General features: G+C 32.3%; 1 protein-coding gene across 1 annotated transcript in view; it reads right to left on the minus strand.

Moving 5' to 3' along the window:
• Positions 1–19,570, minus strand: part of LOC145240300 (uncharacterized) — an 81,560-nt gene extending 61,990 nt beyond the window's left edge. The window contains exons 1-4 of the mRNA XM_080103881.1: positions 19,553–19,570; positions 9,816–9,859; positions 5,611–5,677; positions 1,920–2,033 (exon numbers count right to left, since the gene is read on the minus strand). Of these exons, the coding sequence (XP_079960007.1) occupies positions 1,920–2,033; positions 5,611–5,677; positions 9,816–9,859; positions 19,553–19,570 (243 nt within the window). The remainder of the gene's footprint in view (positions 1–1,919; positions 2,034–5,610; positions 5,678–9,815; positions 9,860–19,552) is intronic.
• Between the last annotated feature and the right edge of the window lie 3,814 nt (positions 19,571–23,384).

Consider the following 23,384-nt stretch of genomic DNA (forward strand, 5'->3'; position numbering starts at 1 on the left):
TTTTAATATACTTTCAAAGAAATGTTTCTGTTATGTTCAAAAAAACTATTTTCTTTACGTCACAAGTGTCATGCTCATACATTAATTCCATAGCTAATATAACATACTAACCCAACGGGTCACGGGTAGTCTAGTACTTTTTATAAAGAAAATGCCCTCGCATAACACAAGGCCTGAAGGCCACTCGAGGATAAAAGTTAAGGATTATGAGGTGGTCAGTGAGACAATGGCGCAGTGATCAGTAGTGATGGAAATTGGGTAGAATTTGATTATTTAAGAGGACAGCTCAACAAGAACTTGTTTACATTGGACTTGAAAACGACCATATTGTAGTCAGTTGAAAATAGGCTTATAGTGCAGAGTTCCACAGGCGGACAGTTCTAGGAAAGATACGTTGTTCATTGAATGTAAAAATTGGTATTTTTAAAGAATTATAATCTCGGATTATTTATTTTTGTTTGAAAATCGACTATTATACTAGTTTTATGTTGTTCACCATTAACGAAAATGTAACAGCTTTTGTAAGAAACATATTTAGGCTCCAGCTTGAAAAAAATCTTGTCAAATTATTTAAAGTTAAAAGAATGATGAAGTTATAATAACAAGGATTACCTCCCCGTTGTTCTCCAATATAATTATCTTCTTTTTATTATTTTCATTATGACGATGAATTAACGTGCTTGAATTTCTAAATATTCTAATTTGATTGGTGAAGACATTTCTTCTTAACCATCAAAAAACATTTAATGTGCTTCACCTTATTTACTGCATGCAACTAGCTTGTACAATCGATGCCTGATCCATTGGCCTCTAGCATCACCCCAGTTGCACGCGAGGTAGCAAACTGAAAAAATGTAAATTCACTTCCATTCACACACCGATCGCCTTGTGTAAACTAGTCTTGATATCTATCCATTTTTGTAAGCTGTGCTTGATGAGAGGAAGCGCTAAGAAACGTTTCTTTCTTCTATTTTAATGTGATCACCAACCAGTCAACAGCACCTTCACTTCATTTTGAATCAGACGCACTGGGGTGGGGGGCGTCTATACTTGTAAATAAAATTGAACTTCGATGGTATGGTCATGTTAGATGAGCATTCTTGGGTTAGTAAATGTAGAACAGTTGGATAGAGGGTTCAGTTCATAGGGGAACACAGAGGAAAGCATTAGATGACGTGATAAAAATGAACTTGAGAGAAAGAGGGATAAATAAAGACCTGGCCAGATGCTGATGATGATGGTTTGAAACAGCTAATATTTTTCTTTATGTTTTCTGAATTTTTTAGATGAGGAATGATAACTTGTATTGTTTGTATTTTTCGGACTACTGTTCTCATCTTGAGTGTTATTCTCACAACATTTTGGCCAATGTAACTTCGGGAATCTGTATATTATATTCTAGGTATCGGATCCGTAAGTAATATGTAAGTAATATGTAAGTAACATCTATAGTGATAAGGAGTGATACTGCACTTCTAAAAAAAAGCAAAAATAGGTTCTAGATTCCCAAAATTCATGCTAAAATTGTCTGCAAAGGCTTGTGGCATAATGAATAAAGTACGAATTTAAATTCAATTCTGGGATGTAATTATTGAAATAACATATTCACCTTTTTTCACTAACCCTTTTCAGCCCTACTTTGAGGCATCGGCCACCTTGTTTACAATTCCACACATTTTATAATACATTTTTTGTTTTGTTACATAAATCAAACTGCAGTACTAAAGTTTAAATATAAAAGCAAAAAATTTAAAAAAAAAGAAAAAAAAAAAAGAAAAAACGTTTGGATGCAATTTTTCATGAATTTAATTTCTCTCATATTTTTAAAATCAAAACCCAAATATACAAGCAAGAATAAATCCAACAAAATGTATTCAACTTTAAAAAACGATTAAAAAAAACGAAACATGATTGCTTACAAAAGTCAATGATGAAGCCATTTTGCAGTGTGCAGCGAGATTCATGAAAGGGTAAACGATGATAGATGTAGATGTCAGGATGTTTACAAAAATCACTTGGACGATTATATAAATCTGAAAAGAAAAAAACAAGAGGCCTAGTAACAAGAGAGACAACCAAAGTAGCAAAACCGACAAATGTAGGGGAGACAATCGCATAAGCAAAACCGAAGCTGTTTGCCAGGACACTATATATACAAATGCAGGTAAATTTGGGTATATTTTATTGGTTTGAAAATGTAGGTTCTTTTTTACTAATTTACAAATACAATTTTAACTATAGAATAGTACTATAATCTTCAAAAAGCCTGCAAATTTTCATGTAGTTTCGTCCCATAGAACCAAAGATATAAGCATTTCAATATTCAGTTTGGCTATGAGTATAGATTTATTCATATATAAATATACCAACATTTTTTGGCAATTTTACAAGTTCCAAATCTCGGCGACTATTGATCAGAATTAAACAAATGAAGGCTCGTTGGAAATCTAATGACATGAGTTGCATAATGGGCTGTGACATTTTCCCTTAAGGTCACACATTTTTTCAAAAAATGGGGGATCATTTTCCTATATTACTTTACCGTAAAATGAGCACCCACTTTATAGCCAACTTTTTTTTTTTGGGGGGGGTCTCCTATTTTTTTTAAAAGGTGGTATTTATAGTGGCCTGATAGACCAACATAAAACTTACCGTAAAAAAAACTTATTTTCTACAGATTTTCAGATGTGCTGAAAATGAATATCGCATTTAAATTTTCCACAAATAAGTATTTTTCTGGGTATTAAGCAAAAATATGCACACTTGTGTGTACACTATTGACCATCATATATAGCATAAACAATTGGGGAGGCAAGTAAATTTCAAAGTTTTTCTTTTTTGTTTTTATGAAAAAAAATAAGTTATTAAAAATTGTAAATAAAATGCATTTTAAAAAATTTTTTTAATTTGTTTGCAAAAAAAAAAAAAAACGCAAACTTTTATATAATCTGAAAAGTTTAAAAGGAATAAACGTATATATTATTTTTATTATTCTGTAAAGTGTACACAATTAAAAAAAATATATTTTTAATAAAAAGTTTTTGCGTATTATCCATTTCTGATTGATTATTTGTCTTTGTTATATATTTGAATATTTAATTGAATGTTTGTTTATTATTTGATTAAATATTTATTTATATATTCGAATTTCTTTTACAGGATATTAAAACAATACATAAAATTTTCGAAGCAGCACCTCCACTAATCTCAGGCATGAGCCGTCACTGCTGAGATATTTTAAATTTGATTTTTCAATGTGCATTCTCGAATCTTTATCACCAGTTGTGGGAACACTGGCATATTTAAAAACTCGGTATTTCCTCATAAGTTCTTAAAACCTCGTTGCCAGTTGTGGCCCTACGAAAGGGTCATGGACAAAGATGTGAAGAACAGGTTTAGGTAGAAAGAATATATTGTACAAGAAAGTGGAATACAAAGAAAGGTTGTCGGTATTACCAACTGTTAAGTTAGACAATCAGTATTCTTGCATTCAACCGTAATATTTTCCCCATGAGAGTATTAACCTTGTGGTTTATATAATGGTTAGCAGAGTTCATTATGAGTGAATGGGTGAGACTCCATAACATATATATATATATATATATATATATATATATATATTAGGGATGTACCAATTAGCAAATTGGTTGATTACTGATTACCAATTAATCGGTATTTGATAATTAGCCAATTCATAGGTTTTCTAATGCGAATTTACCAGTAAATTTTCTTGTCATAAATAATACTAATATTAATCTCCATCTCCATATATAATAAAATGACTTCCAAAATTCCCCTATGGACCTAAGTATCGTAGGTTTGCAATAACAGATGCCACATACACATTCAATTCATCCAAGCTAACAGTCACTATCTTATGTAGCTTTTGAACACCATTTTTGACACATTCAGTCTTGATATTAAAATATTACATTGCATTCTATGAGCAACACCATCACAATTGCAACATCTATAGAGGGAGGAATCACTATTTTTCTTTCTAAATATTTAGTACTACCACTGCTACTAGTTGTCACCAGGACGAATTCTACATGTTCCACAGATTGTGTGATTTCACCAACAATAACTTTCTAATACATACATAGACCTACCATAATCTTTCAAATTTGCAGTTCATAAATAATAAAGGCTCCCTCTCCAAAGTCCGTCCATTCTAATTGGCTGAGCTCTGAAAATTCTCATATTCCAGAATCCAATTCTTCCCTTCATAAAAGAACGGTTACTAAAATTAAAATATAGCATTACTAGTTCGCATGGCGTCAAGTTCATTTAATGCTTAGGTCATTACAGTCGTGTGTGTGGGGGGGAGGGGGATGTGCTTGTGTACAATACAAATCACTCTAATTACTCTTTGCAGTTGTTGGACTGCTGTTCCCTATTATTCTATGTGTACAGGGTTACATTTCCCCCTCCCTCTCTTTCTCTTTCACTGTGCATAATTTCTAATTTCTTCGAGAACTATTTTCTTTGTTAATTAATTTATATCTTATCGTTTTTCATGAGTTGTGGATATTTTCATTACTGCGACATGACAATTCAGTAGATACTACTGGTTTCACTTGAACATCAATATTTCGATTTCCCGCTTTTGCTACAATAATGAAGAAGCACCAAAATGTTTACGAATATTCTCATTAATTATATTTGGAAGTAATATTTTTTCTCCAAATAAAATTTGCGAAAATAAGGATATTTATTTGAATAAAAAAAAAACAGTTTTCCAAACTATTTCCTTTTTTAAAACTTATCCTACAACATTTTTAAATTCTTTTCTCCTTTCTTTTTTCCATTCTGATTTATCCTCTTCATAAGTTTATTCTTTAAATAGTTTTCTTTTCAATTTTTCCATCAATTTATTTATGACAAAACACTATACTTTCATACAAAAAGATAAGCGGCTAAATTTTTTAATTTACAAGATTTTCCAGTGCGTGCTCACATACATGTCCATAGTAAAATATGTTTTCTCCCCTGTCAACCTAAGGAATAACGAGCAGTGAACATGCATTGAATGACTTCAACAGATATACCATTTTCATTTAAGATATTGCATTTAACAATTCTCTGGGCGTTTACAATAACCATTAACAAGTCTCAAAATATTGTGATCCACAAGTAATGAGAACATAAACATAAAAAACATTTTGTCTTTTTTGTTTTCTGTTTGTTTTGCATTTAAACAAACTGAGCCACGTTTTATCAACACACAAATTTCAGATTTTTCCAGTTTTGAAAACTTGCAACAGCAACTTCACTTAAATGACGGTAATTTGTAAAGCAATAATCCAATTGAGGTAAAATTTTTATGTGCCATTTGAAGGCTAGTACTTTATAAAAATTATACTTTTATTAGTGGCGCCATCTATATTTCAGAAATTTCTATCACTGTTTTTTTTCTATTACAGATGTTGTCGATGTTTTTTTTGGGTTTTTTTTACACTACATTACAGATTTTTTCTTACATTACAGTTTTTATGAAATGTTCCAGTAGACACGAGTTTCATCTATTTCAACTTATCTGGAATTTGAGTGGTGATAGCAAGAAGAGAAAGGATAGAAGATTTTCTTTCTTTCATTCATAGGACTTACCTCCTCTAATTCCTTTTTTTTTTTCATGGACAATGCGCAGGCCATCATCAGAAGAGAAGCAGCCAAACTGAAAAGAAATTCAAAGGAGAAAAGTTTTGCTTTATTTTATGATAGATTTTCACTTGCTGCTCACCTCAGCAAGATGAACAAACGAGAAAGATTTTGTTTCGTATTTATAACAAAGGTAGACATTTATTTGCTGCCCACCTCAGCAAGATGTTACACAAGGTCAGAAAGTGGGGATGTCCAGCCAGCACTCCTAAAGGAGGGGCATACTGGCCTAGCTAAAATCATCTAAGCATCCCTATCGGCATTCCCCGGTAGGGGCGCCTCAGGCAACAAACAATGAACTTGCCTCACCCAAAACCAGGTGGTAAGGCCTGAGAAGATGAACCTCCAGTGTACCTCAATAGGCACGAGTTTCAGACACGAGGAGAGAGGAGAAGAGACACTCTTGCTGTGACGTCGCAGTCGACAAGTGAAACGTCTTGTAGTCTCTTCTCAATGTGATTTATTGAGACACAGATATACAAATAATCACTATCTTCCTAAATTTTTTAGATGAAGATTGATAATTCATATTATTTGGATTATTCGGACTACTGTCTCATCTTAAGTGTTATTTTCACAACGTTTTGGTTGATGTAACCTTCTTCAGGTCCACAAAGTCCAGTGGCATAGTGGATAAAGTACTTGGTAAAATTCAGTTGTTAGTTACACTCTTCTTGAAACTGAAGGTTCAATTCTGTGTGTGACACTAAAAACACATTTGTTCAGTCACGACTAATGAAATGAGAGTATGTTACCGTCGTGGATAAATAAAGGATTCCATTTGAAATTCTTTGCAGATTCCCGAGTTCGAGATGAAATTATTACTAATTGGTGACATGACACTCAAAACCGGTGATGGTTTAAGGTACAATTAAATAGATAATGAAAGCTATTGTTTTTGTTAGAAACAACTGCACCGATCTGACTGAAATTTTATATGAATCTTTGCTATGATAAGGTGCAACGAACTAAGTATTATGGTATATGTTCGATGCACAGTGAGGGATTAATAGGGATTAGTATTTAATGCAAAAATGAGCACAAATTTAATCATATTCAAAATTTGGCATACCATCCACTCTGAGTCAACAGGCTGTAACTGCTGCCAGTTTTTAACCGTATATATTTTTTTTTCATAAAGGAATCAATACTTATCAAGGCCTAGAGGACACTCGAGGATAAGGGTTAAAGAATGCACAGCAGTCAAAAGGACAATATAGTAATTGTTAGAAGTGTAAATTTGGTAAATTGGATTACTTAAGGAGAACAGCTCATCAAGAACTTGTTTACATTGGACTTGAAGACGACCATATTGTAGTCAGCTGGAAAGCAGGTAAACGGAAGAGAGTTCCACAGGTGTGATGTACTAAGAAAGAAGCTTTGTTCATGAAATCTACGTTTAGGTTTAGGCACAGATAAAGAGTGGAGGAAATTATTGATAGTGGTTTTAGAAGGCGAGTGTTTCTCATGAATGTTTGGTGAGGGGGGACAAGAGATTGGGGCTCAGACGAGCACTTGCCATGAAAATAAAGATAAAACAGACAGGCTCAAAAAGTCTCTTCTGTAGGAAAGAGGTTGCATGGAAGAGAAAAAGGCATTTCCTACTAGGCAATGAAGTCTATTTTGAACTCTATCAAGGATGAATGAGGTGTTTCTAGCAGCTGCTGCCCAGATATGGCAACAATACTCCATCCTTAGACGTACCTGGCTCTTATATAGGTAGAGAATTGCATCAGCAGGTAGATATTTACAGGATCGATAGAAGGATCCACCATTTTTCCAGCGACCTTGGCAAGGGATTTGATGTATGTGTTCCATTTCAGATCAGGAGTAAAGGTCAAGCCCAGAAACTTATCAAAACATGGAGGCTCCCCAAGATGAGAGCCATTGATTTCAATTGATGCCAGATGGGGATCAGAACGTTGATGATGTAAAGATAGAAGTTTGGTTTTAGATGCATTAAAAGTAACCAACCACTTTTATCCCCATTGTACCACATGCTCAAGATCAGAGGAGAGAGAATCAGAGAGAACTTGGTCGTTTACAGCCTTTGATGTACTGCCATAGATAGTGTCGCCAGCATTAATGTCTACAAATGATCTAAGGATGTGATTTGGAAGATTATTAATATAGATCAGGAAGAGAATTGGACCAAAGATAGACCCCTGAGGGACTCCAGCATTAATACTATGAGCTTTTGATTTCTGCCCATCAACCACTACTCTTATGAACCTATCAGAGAAAAATGATTTAATAATTGAGAAGACATTCCCAGCTATACCATAGCTGGAGATCTTGTGAAGTAAACCTTTATGCCATATCCTATCAAAGGCCTTTGATATGTCAAGAGCAATTATCCTAGAAAGGAAGTCTCTGTCAAGAGTTTCGCTAATCCTATAAGAAATAACCGTAAGTACATCTGCTGTAGATCTAACAGAACAAAAACCATATTACATGTCACTAAGAAGATTATTTTTGCTGAATTTCATAATTCTGCTTTATGATTTTACCCACTTGTTTGACTTGGTGGTATCTGTTCGTCAGTTTTAGAAATTGACTTCTGCATGAGCACATCACTCAATAAGCCCCGTGCCTGATGCATAGATGATGCCACTAATGAAAAATCCAACTGACTTTTATAAAGTACTAATCTTCAAATAGTGTGAGTCAGAATTTGAACCTAATGATATCATTAGTTTACAAATTACAGCCGTTTAAGTGAAGCTACTGTTGCAAATTTTCCAAACAATTAAAAAAAATCTGAATTTCCATTTGTCTTAAGAGAAAAATATTGTTTGGACGCAATTTAAGTTCAACTTTAAAAATTTCACAAAATAACTTTATAAGAAAAAGAAAAGAAAATATCTTTTTACCAAAGAAAAAAAAAACTTAATTTTTCCATATTTCTAAGATGATCTACTGGGAGAAAACTGGTTAAGATACCTTAAACAGAAAAATTACATTCAATTTATTTTAGTAATGGTTCATTTCCTTCAAGAACTTGATGGATGCTGACGTTTTTTATAGAAATCGCTCCAGACAAGGTGTGAAGCCTGTTGATATAAGAAGCTAGTAAGAATAAAAGACTATTGTCAAAAAAGACAGAAGATTCCTATTGACCTTAGCCTTGAAAAGACCAAGGTTATAGGTAGGAGGAAAACAGTCAGCAGGAAGAGATTTCCCCAAGCCTGCAGTTTTTGAAAATCAGTTACTGGAATAGAAAACTGTATTACAATGAAGTATCAAAACAATAAATTGATGAAGACCACTAGATCAACGAGTCAAACGAGCTGGAACAAAGGAAGCATCGAATAGATCAGACAATTTTAAAGAACACACGCCATAATAGTATTTATAGAAAAGACTGAGACTAGCAACATGACGTGAAAAAGAGGTTATAGAGAAAGAGAAAGACTGAGGCCAATCTAATTACAGATGCGTTTCTGTACATTATCAAGAACCTTCAAATGAAACAGAGATTCACCAGCTCAAATATGATAACAATACTCTTTTGTGAATGGGCAGATCGTATGATGCTTACTGGGAGTGCTGACTGTATAGGCGTCGGATAATGTGTTCAAATTGAAGTCATTTTCAGCAATACTTTTGGGAAAAGTATGAATTCATATCCATAGGCCACAACTAAAGGAGAAATAGTATGGCTGTATTTTGCATAGTAAAAATCTGGAAAGCATGGTGGTGTTATAGTCGGATCGAGATATGTTGATGTGACTAACCTGACAAATCTATTACAATGGAATGGCGTAGATAAATGGAGTGGCGATTATTTTTACCATAACCTTTTCTTTTGCAATTCTGAATTTTTGAGATGAGATGTAAACACTTTTTATCACTAACATTAACAATTAGTATAGATATCCCGAAAAATTGAACCATAGGAAAACCTTTAAACCCCTGATGATTGAACCTTCTTTATGATCTACAGACCCACCCTTAAACAAACGGTTCAAATTCTTGTAATGCAGAGCCAACCCTCTTTTTCCTTAGTAGGAAAAGAAGCATGCTCTCAACATTCGAAGAAGGTCGTAGGTTGCAGCGACCGAAACTCAAGATGAGAATAATAGTCCGATTAATCAACATAACACAACCTTTTATTTTGAGGAGTGTTCTAGATGGATGTTAGATAAACTCACCTTATCAATCCAGAAATGCACGTCGACATAGAATAGGCAGAGATCTGCAAATAAACAAGCAAAAAAATATTTTACATCTTTATATTGTTGTTTAAGTTAGAGAATAGTTGACCTTCAGGCTAGGATCACAGTGTAGTAATTGTTCTATTCCCAGTCTGAGGTGAAGAAATCCTTCTTAACAGAAAAAAAATTGTTTGTCCTATCCAAAGTGTTCCTTCTTTGGAAGCTGTAAAAACTGACTTTATGTTTAACTTTTCCCAGGGTTATTGGTAATTTTACAGCAATAAGAAATCACCTGACATTAAATTAAAAAAAAAAAATCATACATTAAATATATTTGAAATGATCCGCGAAGCTCAATCTAACAGTTTCTTGTATTCTGTTTGTAATATTGCAATTCTTTGTTTTCATTTTAATATTTTTAATTAAAAAAGTCATTTTTTTTTCTAGTGGAGTGTGCCACTATGTTCTTCAGAGCAATAAAATGCAATTTGATTGAATTTCTTTCATAAAATACTTTATTCGACTAGGAATGGATGGCTCTGCTCTTGATGAAAAAATCGACTCTAAAACTTCTTTCTTTCTCATCAAATCTCTGTTGGAGTCCATATATTAAATCTATTGCTCTTTCTGCTTCTTATAAAATCAGTTTTCTCTGTCACTCTAAACACTTTCTCACACCCATGAGAATAGTCTCTCTACTATCAAGCCATGTATGGAGTACTGTTGTCATATTTGGACTGGTGAATCTGTGTCCCATTTGAAGATTCTTGATAAATTGCAGAAACGTATCTGTAATTTGATTGGACCTACATTTTCTTCTTCACTGCTACCTCTCTCACACAGACGTGATGTTGCTAGTCTCAGTCTTTTCTACAAGTACTGTTATGGCATATGTTCCTCAGAATTGTCTGATCGATTCCCAGCTTCCTTTGTTCCAGCTCGTTTGACTCATTGATCTAAAAATCTCCATCAATCTGTTATTTTAATACTTTATTGTAACGCAGCCTTCTATTCCAGTAGCTTCTTTTCAAGGACTGCAAGGCTGTGGAACTCTTTTCCTGTTCATTGTTTTCCGTCTACCTTTTCTTTTTTTTTTTTATAGTTGTGTGGAGTATTAACTCTCTTTTGTCTGATAATCCGTTACAAAATTAGGAAAGTTAATGTTCATTAGTATGAAATTAAAATCCATTATATTTTTTTTATTAGAACACGCTTAGAAATGTTTTCATGTAGACAGCTACGTATAAATTTATACGTCTTGATAAAAGAGAAAGACTTAAAGAAAGTCATTCATTGCTAATTACATAAATAGAAATCCCTTGGTAAAGTATTTATCCATTGGTGTAAATCCTCAGTGTGCATTTTTACTGCTAAATAATTTTTACATCTTACGATGGAGTTAGGAGGACTGGTTTCTCACTAAAACTGATTTGATTTTTCCCGCGTGATGTATTTATAATCGAAATTGCAACACTCCCAACTTGTTTACTGTACTCATGCACGAAAAGATAAAAATTACTCCTTGTAGAATTTACATGACTTTGGAGAGAAGCACGCAATAAGCATTTCACCATCTGTTTGCGTGGGTGAACCTGTGTTTTTTGATCTAGCGTCTATTTTGAAACTTAAAATAATTTCAATTGAGTTATTTCCCTTTGAAGGTATGCAACGAATTTGTTTGTGAAATAACGATTTGCTACACATTTATTACAACAAATAATAGTTAATTAAAGTAATAGTTTTATTAAAAAAAAAAAAGAAAAGAGAGATGGAAATAATTAGGACATCTCAGGAATCTTTGAAATTTCACTGCCATATCACGTGACTTCACATGACTAAAAGTTTTATCTGTTATTTATTATGTAGGGAAAAGGGGTATCGATAGCCCTCCAAATTAATGACAGTGATGAGAGCATAGGTCAAAACTCCTTTCCCTAACAAGCAAAATAATAAAACAAAAAGGCATCAGTAAATAACAACAACCTGGGAATAAATTCTAAAATGTAAAATAATAAATTTTATTCAATCAGAAACAATTCATTTTTGTGTATGGGAGATGTGCTAGTTATAGCCATTCTTATTTGGATTCTCATGAGCACAGATTAAATGAATTAAAAAGATTAAATGAATTAAAAAGATTAAAGTCCATGAATAAAACTGTTAGATGTGTATTTTTATAAGACGAAAGTCCAGAATTATAATCCAAGTGAAAAAATAATATTTGTGTTATTGTACGGGTATTTGCTGGAAGTCTCTTGTGACTGAGAAAATCCTCCATGACTGACGAAATCATTATGGTCGACATATTTTATGAAGAAACATCGCAAATGAAAGTATACCAGGAAAGTAAGAGTTTTGCTAGGAAAAATATTCGTCTTTGTTGCTTGCATGAACTTCATTGGTAAAGGATTGAGTAATTTGTCCGCTTGCAGTTTGAACTTGGATTTCTTCACAGCGCAGTTTAATGTCTTTTGGACAAAGTCAGCCGCAAGTGATAATTACAGGCGGCGACGATGGTAACTTGCGGAAACACTGTCTAGACTGGTTTGTTTTTTGGTGCGTCAACGCTTTTATTTTGGCTTTCTAGAATGTTCCAACCCATTCATTGTCTACATACGTAAACAGACAAAAATATAGTCCCATACATACGTCTGATAGAATTGCGTGTGTGAATGATGACAAAATTAAATTGTTCCTGAATTCTTCTGATTATGTGACGAGCATTTTTACATATTTTCAACATGGGGGGGGGGGCTGCATAAAAAATAAGCGCACGTGTGCATACACAAATGACTACCACTGATAACATAAGGAATTGCATTGCTTAATATCTGGAAAATTACTTGTTTGTGACAAATTTTAATGTAGAATTCGTTTTAAACATACACCAAAAAAAATATAAAAGTCGTCATTTTATAAAAATGATTGTTAAAGTAGAAAGTAAGTAAAAATATTTAAAAAAAAAAAAAAATAGTAAATTTCAGGCAGCCCAAAAACAAAACAAAGACTTATCAGTAGGTGGGCAGAAAGTGGGTGCTCATTTTATATTAAATTTATATAGGAAAGTGATCTCCACTTTTTAAAAAAGAAATTTCTTCATATCATGAAAACTATTTGTCTGCACCACTTTTAAATTCATTTTCAGCACTCACGAAAACCTATAAAAGCCATCAATGATGTCTGCCATCATTGTAAAAGTGTTTTTGGAGTTGGAAAGAATCTGTAGCAAATGGAACTTCTTTCTTCCTCGAATCAATGCCTCTCCCCTATTTGGCCACATACTGACCAATCAGGGGTATGGCGCATTGATCCTTCTTATCCCCTAATGAAATCGGCCAGCGTCCGGTTTGAGGAAGAAGAACTTGTCCTTACTGAGAGAGACACCAAACAGAGCGGACCTCCCTTTTCTTCTCTCTCTCTCTCCATCTCGGTGATTTCTAATAGTTTTGACGATTCCACTGGAATAACTACCGTGATAGCACCAGGTGGCCAGAGTCCAGCTTTTGACCAGGAACATATCACATTCTCCTTAATAAACCTTTGCTGTGTTACCTTTTATGAAGTTGTTGTGTTCGTCATTTCAGAAGCTTGTATTGAATTATTTATTTTATTGGGTTGTGCCCTAAAAGCATTCTAAACCCTAAAAATCTGGACATTATTAACAAAAAAACAAATAAATAAATAAAAAAATAAGAGGTCTCTATCGATAAAGCAAGAGATTCTGCTAGCAAATCGTGGGAAGGAGAACTAATTCATTTATATCTTCGACAAAGTTAAACTGTGTGGATTGAAGCCCTCCAAGGAGAAAATCGCCATTTCCCCTCACAATCCCATATATATCTACAATGGAGCATTTTTACCTCCCCGCATTTGATCTAATCGAGGTATGTCCTTAGCACTAATCAAAGGAAAACACTATTCCTAACTAACTTTTAATTTCCAGTGTTCATTAAAAAAAACAAAAAAAAAAACAAACATTGAATATAACATTCTACTAAAAGAAAATACAAACGAAACACAGAAAAATAAACACGGAAGATTTACAAAATTTCAACTGCGAAGGATTCAATCAAACTGACAACACAGTCCACCAAAGCGCATAGACATTCTCTTCGTTTTTCTGTTTCTTTTTGCATTAATAAATGTTGTTCAGTTTAGCCTGCCCAAAGTTTTCATTCTCTCTAACGGCATCAATAATTTTTACTTTTCCTTGCGTGACTGCCTGCCTCACCGAGAGAACCAAGAAGAACATGTATAAATAAAAACATCGAACCTAACAAATATTCTTCAATAAAAAAGAAAACTGTTTAAAACACATAGATAAGGTAGCATACCCAAACATAATCTCAGGTTAAAAACCACGAAGTGTGAGTTCTTTAGAAAGGAGATACAGTATCTGGGGTTATAACTTAGTGAAGGGAGAGGTATACACCCAGACAGAGACAAAGTCAAATCTATAAAATCGATTTTGACTCCAACCACTGTGAGACAAGTGAGGGCTTTCATTTGTATGATTTTATACTATTGACGGTTTATAAAAAAAACGTTCACGAGTCATTAGTTTGTCTAACGAAAAACATACACGTTTTCAATGGGACGACGCTTGTCAGTTTGCCTTTGATAACCTAAAAATAAAGTTCGCACATATGGTTATACTGGCTTATCCTGATCCAGACAAGGATTACACTTTGTACACATGCTTCCCCAACTGTACTGACATGCAGAAGTTCAAGTGTAACGTGAACCGACATCTTGCTGCCCAACTCCCCACCTAGTACCCCTGTAGCCTGTGTCCCTAATAGTAGCCCCCTACATCAAAGTGGCAATGTGCCTTGTTTGGGGTGAAAATGTAATAATAAAAAGAAAAACATGCCTCCAATCATTCGATTGGGGTATGTTTGTCACAAATGGTCTATGATCAGTGAGAGGCTAAAGAAGTAGAAAAACCTATTTACTTTTTATCTCATAAGCTAAGTAATACCACGACCACCGAGACATAGAAGGCCTGTTAACTGAAAAATGCCTGCAGGCAATGTAGGTAAGATTTGTCATTACTATATGAGGGCCATTTGAAAAAGAGCAATAAAACATTTTTAAAAAGAAAAAGGAACACAGTTCGATTAATACTAAAACCGAACTTTATAAAATATAAATATTATCTATGTAAAATTAAGTAATTTTAAAGCAATATACAATTTAATACTGATAAAACTGAATTATGAATTTAGGGGACAATTGAAGAAACGTTAAACACAAATAATTTTTGGCCTTCAGAACAAGATCAGTGTAGTATCTGTTTTGATGCTACACTTCACCTTTTCTGTCCTCGGTCGGTGGAGGAGAAATCTTTCATGACGGAAATTATTTTTGTTTCTATCCAGAATGCTCCTAATTGGGAAGCTGGATTCCCCCAACAAGATTATATGTTGAAATATTTAAATAACTATTACTTTTAATACAGAAATTATATTTAAAGTTTTGATTTTCTGTTCTTCTCTGTCTATTTTTTCCCCATGTTTTTCATCAAGCCATCAGTGATTGCTCACAGGCAGTAACCTGTGGTGTTCCCTGGAGACCAAGTGACAACAAGTCTCCCCAGATTTCCAGTGTTCTCCACCTCTTGACTACTTGTGCAGATGATTGCATGTTATCGCAACAGCCGTTGTCACTGATTTCACGTTGGCATCAGCCATTGGTGTTTCCTGGGATTTGGGTGGTAAAATGTCTCCCCAAGGTATCAGATTTGAACTGCACACTTCCAGTGGCGATTTGGCTAGTACTCTCCCACCTCAGTCTTTCCATCCTCCCTGACTCTTCACAACTAGTTGGTGTGGCGCCAATCGATGTCATCTACACCAGTTTTTATTATTATTATTATGATGATGATAATAATAAGGGTGCTTGCGCAGTGTATGTGCGTATTTTAAATAGTATTTCCAAGTTAAATTAAAATGTATTGTGTAATAAACAAAAAAATCTTTAATGTCTAGTTAAAGATTCAATAAAAAAAGGAAATCAGTAAAATGGCCGAAATGTCAGTAAATTGCTAATTAACTTATTCAGGTATCCAATTAATGCCCTAAAATTTAGTGTAAAAATATTTGACCTAAACTTTTGAGAGTTGTAAAAAATGTCTGAAAAATAGTAAAACCAATAGCATTCTAATTTACTTTTTTTTTTCAAGAATTGAAGTTTAATTCGATGTTTGAATTGCTGGCAGCCATGTTATCTTCTATTGCATCTTTTTCTTTCACTAAAAATAGCTTTTAATTATTTAAAAAATGTTATTTTACACAAAAAATAAGGTTCAATGTTATTTAACAAACTTAATAGCAAAATTAAAGAGGTTAAAACAATACTAGTCAATAATCTTGTTATGTTGGGCCTTTTGGCTATGATCACAGCATAGTGTCTGTGTTATGTTGTGGCAGGCAATGCCAAAGGTCTGAACGATTATTATCATTGATTTGTTAACTGTTATGTAGAAAAAGATATGCAGAGAGAATATTTTGAAAGAAAGGAATGTTTAGCTAAAATATTTATGTTAAAATCTAACGAAGGAATTTTAACTTAGATTTAAAAGTAATAAAATATTATAGAGATATTTATGTAATGAAATAGATTTAGGAATTTAAAAACAATGGAATTGACATGATAACAAAGAAAGAGTAGGTCTTGATATATAGACAAGTGACACAAGTAAGAGGAGAACAAGAGAGCCGTCCATGAGAGGAGGTTGACTTTGTCAGTTGTGGAAGCATTCAACTGAGCTACTAAGAGACGATATAAAGAATAAAGGGAGAAAGCGTTGTACATCTCTGAGGGAAACACCTAACTGTGAAAATGAGAATAAACAAGGAAAAACAAAAAGAATTTCTGTTGTTACTGCTTCACAGTAAAATGTTTTCTTGTAGTGTCCAAAAGACGAAGGGAGACACAACCTAAGATTAGTAGTCCGTTATCAAATGGACATTATGTGCTTATGTGTTATGTTTATTGAACCTATGTTACCTTGTCCATGTTACGTGGACTCTGAATATGTGTAAACACATACACACAATGAACATTTATAACCACTAAACGATACGAGCACCGGTTTCATACACACATATATTTACATAGAGCATGAACGCACATATATACACTCGCTATATACAACAATTTGATCCAACAATTCGATACTAAAAATTATTGGTGCTTTTTAAGATAAAGTCAACAGATCGATTTGTTTTTTTTTACATGTGGTATTAAGCAAAAACAGTACTTACTTTTCATGTCGAAAATAGTAATATATCCCAAAATGACAAAACTTCATTGAGCAGAAATTTATAGATAAAAGTAATTTTTACAGAAAATTGAGGAAAATTGCATTTTCCCTAGATGCGAACACCTTGAAGATTGCAAATATAGGGGACATACTGATCTTTCTTTTCGCCACTTTAATAGCAACCAACCTTATCGTGAGACACTTTTTTATTAAAAGCACAATAGCAATTGTTCTACTCAATTAAGTTTCGTAATTTTTGGATATATTAATATTTTCAACATGACATGTTGTTTTTGCTTTAAAACCACATGTTTTTCTATCCCGAGGGATGTATTTGCATTATAGTCATGAAAGATTAAACAATCTTTCGTGAGTTTATTTTTTGAAACATTTGATTTTATCTAAAATTTGGACAAACGAATAAATAAATAAGCAAAATATGTTAAATATACCAACAGTGTCTATGCTACAATTGAACCGTTCTGTTTCCAGCGAAACTAAGAAATGTAAGATTCCAATTATTAAGATTATGATTTCTGCACTGACGTAGAGTGATTTTATTATGGAAAAAAAAAAATAAATAAATAAATAAAAAAATTCGCCGCCATAGGCGCTTCTGTTTTAGAGGTGGATTATCTAAGGGTGATAACTCCCATTTACTAAAAAAAAAAAGAAAGAAAGAAAGCATTTTTGCAATAAATAATTTGGGATAACCATTAGTACTAGAAATTGATGAAACAGTTTACGAAAATAAAACACATTAATTAACAAACTTAACAAAAAATGAAAACAAGAATCTTTGAATAATAACAAAACGGGTATTTGTTTAGTTCAATCAAGACACAAAAAATGAAAATATTGAAAAAAAAAATTATACTGTACATACTCGTTATGGAATTAAATTCTCATAAACAAAATCACTTAATTTGATCAAGTACTTTTTTCTTTACAAAGGAAAATCAAATTTTAATAAGTTCGATCGTATCCCGCCATCTTGCCTATTTTGCGGAGGAGAAGGGAGCAAGGGAGATAACTCCATCACTGCTTAAAGTTTGTTAAAATTTGACAAGATTATTTTGAAACAAGGGCAGGAAAAATACCTAGATAAATATTTTAGTTTTTTCAGTTTCTGTCCTTTTTTAATAATCCCTTTTCATTTTGTACTTTGTTAAACCCTTCCTTTTTTTTTTTAAGGCACCCTCTCCTCATCTGCAAAATAAGCAAGATGGCGGGATACGACTGATCTCATTAAAATTTGATTTTTCTTTCTAAAAAAAAAAAAAATAAAAAAAGGAACTACTTGATCAGATTAAGTGAAATGTTTTTATGAGAACTTAATTCCATAACTTGTAATTTTTTTTTCCAATATTTTTATTTTTTAATGTCTTGATTAAACTAAACAAGTACCCCAAAACGAATACAAATGAAAAATATTAAAACACAAATATTATACCTGTACAATTATAATCAGTTAATCAATAGAAAAGGGAAACAAGTTAATCAACAAGAAATAAATAAGCTTTTTTTTTTTTTTTTTTTAGTAAATGTGAGCTATCTCCCTTAGATAATACATCTCTTAAACAGAAGCGACTAGGGTGGAGAGTTTTTATTTGTTTATCCCCCCCCCCCTAATAAAATCATTTTACGTCAGTGCAGAAATCATAATCTTAAAAATTAGAATCTTACATTTTTGTTTTGCTTAAATAAACAGAACGGTTCAATTGTAGCATAGACTCTGTTGGTATATTTAACCTATTTCGATTATTATTTATTTATTCTTTTGTCCAAATTTTAGATAAAATTGAATGTTGTTTCAAAAAATAAACTCGCGCGAGATTTTTTTTTTTTTAATCCTTCATGATTATAATGCAAATACATCCGTCAGCATAAAACAACTGTATTTGAAATATGGGGGTGGGGAATAGTGTAAAAACAAATGTCAATGAGACGTTGAATTGTCTTCAGCTAACATAAGTAATATAAAAACATTAATCAAACATTGAATAAACATTTTATGCAATAAATTTAGCATTTACAATTACAAATGAAAAATATTAAAACACAAATATTATACCTGTACAATACTATACATGAACAATTATAATCAGTTAATCAATAGAAAAAGGAAACAAGTTAATCAACAAAAAATAAATGAGCTTGTGTTAAGAAAAAATATTTTTATCACATATTGATCCCTTATCACAAGAATTATGTGAGGGAATACTTCTCCCTTTTCTGTCAAAGAAACGCCATGAGATGAAGCAGGAACATCTCAATCTTGGTACCCAACAATTTCTGGATACGTCTTTTGCATGAGACCAAAAACCTTTATTTTAAAATAAGAATTTTTTTTTTAGTTAATCGTAATCATTAATCAAAATATGTAAATTTCTTTTTTTTTTCTTAGTCAATGGGAGATATCTCCCTTAGATAATCCACCTCCAAAAACAGAAGTATGCATACTTACATTTTCTGGAAAATCCATTATTGTATTTTTTTTTCGTTTAACCAGCATCAAACCAACATTAAAAAAATAAGTTCCTATCAAGTGTGATTTAAGAACTTACTAGGTTGTATCCATGTTATTTAACAATAATATCACAAGTGATTCATTTATTAAGACAAATAAAACAATAGCCGATAGCAATCAGGTTATCAGTGTAATCACATCAAATGTATATTGAACCACTTGATAAGCCTTAACGCCAAAGATAAAATTTTGATTATAAAATTTATGGTTTTGTAGGTAGGCCATAGTATGAAAGAGATATGCACAAGGGTCACGTCTTTGGATGAACTATGACCCATGCTAACAATTAAAATGTGGAAAAGGAAAAAAGTGGATTTTTTAAATGAGGTAAAAAATATATGCAACATATAAACATCAAGTGGCTTCATACCTTGTCCAGAGTGACTTTCATAAAAAGAAACTAATGTTTAGCGTGTGCCTTAACAAACAAAAAATAAAAACTCTATATAATAATGATAATCTCAACTGTACTGATCTTTTTTCCATCAGACATCAATCCCCCTGTAAGTTGTAGAGACTAGAAGGCAGTTGCTAAGGGTCAATTGCGTCAGTCTGAAAGAACTTTTTCTTCAGTGACCAAAGACAGTATGGGCTAAGTGTAGCATCAGAACAGGTACTATACTTTAATTAACCAAAACCAATATAAGTTTTATAAAGTCTAGAATGGATACTTGGCGTTGCCTGGGTGTAAATTTTATTTGATTTTCTAAACTCTAGCTTTATCAACATCTATTTACATTTTTTTTTTACTTGTCTTCTGATCTTTATTAGGTGTGTCTGCATGATTATACTTTTTTATATCATGGTTGAAGCATAATACCTATTGCAAACATTTCAGTGTATACAATAGATAGAACAAAAGTTGCTATTTTTACCTATAGCTGAGGGAGGAAAGGGTGGTTTGTAGGTTCATATATTTCCCAACTTTTTAAATCATAAATAAATCGAACAGATTTTGATCCCATAGTCTGTAGGATTATCCATAAAGCCAATCATGTACTCCCATGTGAAGTAATAAACATTCAGATGCTGATTCAGAATCTGACATAAGGTTGCATCAGTATCTTTCAGCAGTTGCCAAAAAAGCAGCCAAAAGATGCTGACATGATTAGCCAATCAGCAATCAGTTATCAGCAAAGTTTAAATTAAATCGATTCATTGTAACAAAAAGAAAAAAATTGTTTGACATAGCACAGATGTTGTGTGCAATTATTAAGCCTCCCAGATGATTACTCTTTTTTTTCTGTCAGGAAAGAAGACTCATAGCCAGAAATAAGAAATACAAAAAGTGCAAATGTCTCTGAAAGCTGTCTTGAAGAAACAGTATTACAGACAAATTTGAAATATTTGTTCAAAAAAAAAAAAAAAAAAAAAAGTACTTTTCTTAAAAAAAAAAAAAATTCTTTTATTCTTACAGTAAATCTTATTTTCTTGTTAAAGTTTTGTTTTTAGTGTTTTGAATTTATCATCTGACAGTATACATGTTGGCTTTTTCCAACAAGTTTTCTGGAAGCTTACGATAATCTGCTGGAAGATATTGATGCAACCTTAGGTTCAGTTCTGGATCAGTACCAATATTCCATTATATAGTAAAAAAAAAACAAAAAAACTTGTTTCTTTCTTTCTAATTAATTGATTTGTTTTTACTTATTTAAAATAGATGGAGGAGATTACTTTGAAGGGGACTAGAGTTTCATGTGTGTATTATTTTTTATTTATTTATTTTTTTACATAGGCATCACCACTTATCAAGGCCAAGAGGCCACTCAAGGATAAGGGTTAAAGAGTGTACAGTAGAAATTGGACAACATAGTAATCATTAGTAATGAAAATTTGGTAAATTTGATAACTTATATAGAACGGCTCATCAAGAACTTATTTACATTAGACTTGAACACAACCATATTGTAGTCAGCTGGAAAGCAGGAAAACGGAAGACAATTCCACAGGCGTGCAGTTCTAAGAAAGAAGCTTTGTTCATGGAATCTACGTTTAGGTTTAGGCACAGATAAAGAGTGGGGGGAATTATTGATAGTGTGTACAGCTAGACGAGTGTTTCTTGTGAAAGTTTGGCGAGGGGGGACCATAGATTGAAGCTCAGTCGAACACTTTCCATGAAAATAACGATACATCAGAGACAAACTCGCAACATCTCTTCTGTGAGAAAGAGGTTGCAGGGAAGAGAAAAGGACATCTCCTACGAGGCTACGAAGTCTATTTTGAACTCTATCAAGGCAGGACAAGTCCTTTCTAGCAGCTCCTGCCCAGATGTGGCAACAATATTCCATCCTTGGACGTACCTGGCTCTTATATAGATAGAGAATACATCAGCAGTGAGATATCTACTGGATCAATAGAAAGATCCCACCATTAGAGAGTATTATCAATAATAGTGCCCATATGAAAAAAGTTTGAGGCACCTCATATTTATTGATTTTGACAAAAAAAGATAAAAGGAAAAAAAGATGAAAAAAGATCATAAAAAAAATCTCCACAAAAAACTCAGTAGACATCTAGAAAAATATTTACACAATTTTTATTCATGAAGTTTTTGATTTTTTGAAAATCTATTTTCATCATCTGTGCAATTCTTCAAAATTTATTTTTTTTTTATTGTCAAATAAAACAAGATGGATGCCAATTTGGATCAATAAGCTTTTAACAAGCACAACCTCGTTTGAAAAAGTAGTGCTTGCTTGTTCAGTTAAAACATGCAATATTATGTGTCTTCAAATCTGTATGTCTGGAAATAAAGGGCAGTCAGTATCAATTGAAGGTCATTTCAATAGAAAAAGTAAATAGCTAATAAGTTTCATTTTTAAAAGGATCACAATGAAAATAGTAAAGATTATTTAAAAACAATAAAATAATATTTAAACATTATTTTATATATTATATATATAACATAGCTGATAGAATTGTTAAACTTACAACTTTACCAACAGATCTCAACGTTACACTAATACAATAATCAGGAGATGTTATTTGCGTTAATGTCTAATTCTTAGAAAATAATCCAGAGCAGAGGCAAAATCTTACAATTGTGCATCTGGAGTATGTAACCCAGTGTAATGTTTGGACCTGGAGAGTAGCTGTAACATTAAGAATTCATATATCTAAAAAGCAGGGTGAAAATTACTTTTGTCTAGAATGGATTTAAGATTTTGGAATCTGCAATGCTATCATTGATGTGAACACTTCTTTATTTTTCTCTTGGCATTTGCATATCCGAAGAAGATATGTTATACCAAAACATTATATTATTTTCACATGAAGAGTGTATTTCATATATATATATATATATATATATTATATAGAGTATTTTATTTCATATACATATATATATATACACACACACACACAACTAAAATAAAAAGTCCAGAAAAAGTAGATTCATTAAGCAAAAAAAAAAAAAAAAAATGAATCAGTTGCATTTCACATATATGTGTTATATATATATATGTATCCTTGATTATATCATCACCACCATTTATATATATATATATTTATAGACACACATAAATTCACCCACGATAATAGCATCATTACCATATGCATATAGTCTTGTAATATCACTACCATATATATATATTTATTTATTACTATTATTATTATTCCTCGTTTGAATTTTTGATGGATAAATAAATATTGTATTTATTATCATCATTAATTTTCTTTTTGTGTGTGCATATATATATACATATATATATATATATATATATATATATATATATATATATATACACACACACACATCTACGAAATAATG

Source organism: Euprymna scolopes, chromosome 19, assembly GCF_053919585.1.
Source record: "Euprymna scolopes isolate OS-2025 chromosome 19, ASM5391958v1, whole genome shotgun sequence".
NCBI classification, from domain to species: Eukaryota; Metazoa; Mollusca; class Cephalopoda; order Sepiida; family Sepiolidae; genus Euprymna; species Euprymna scolopes.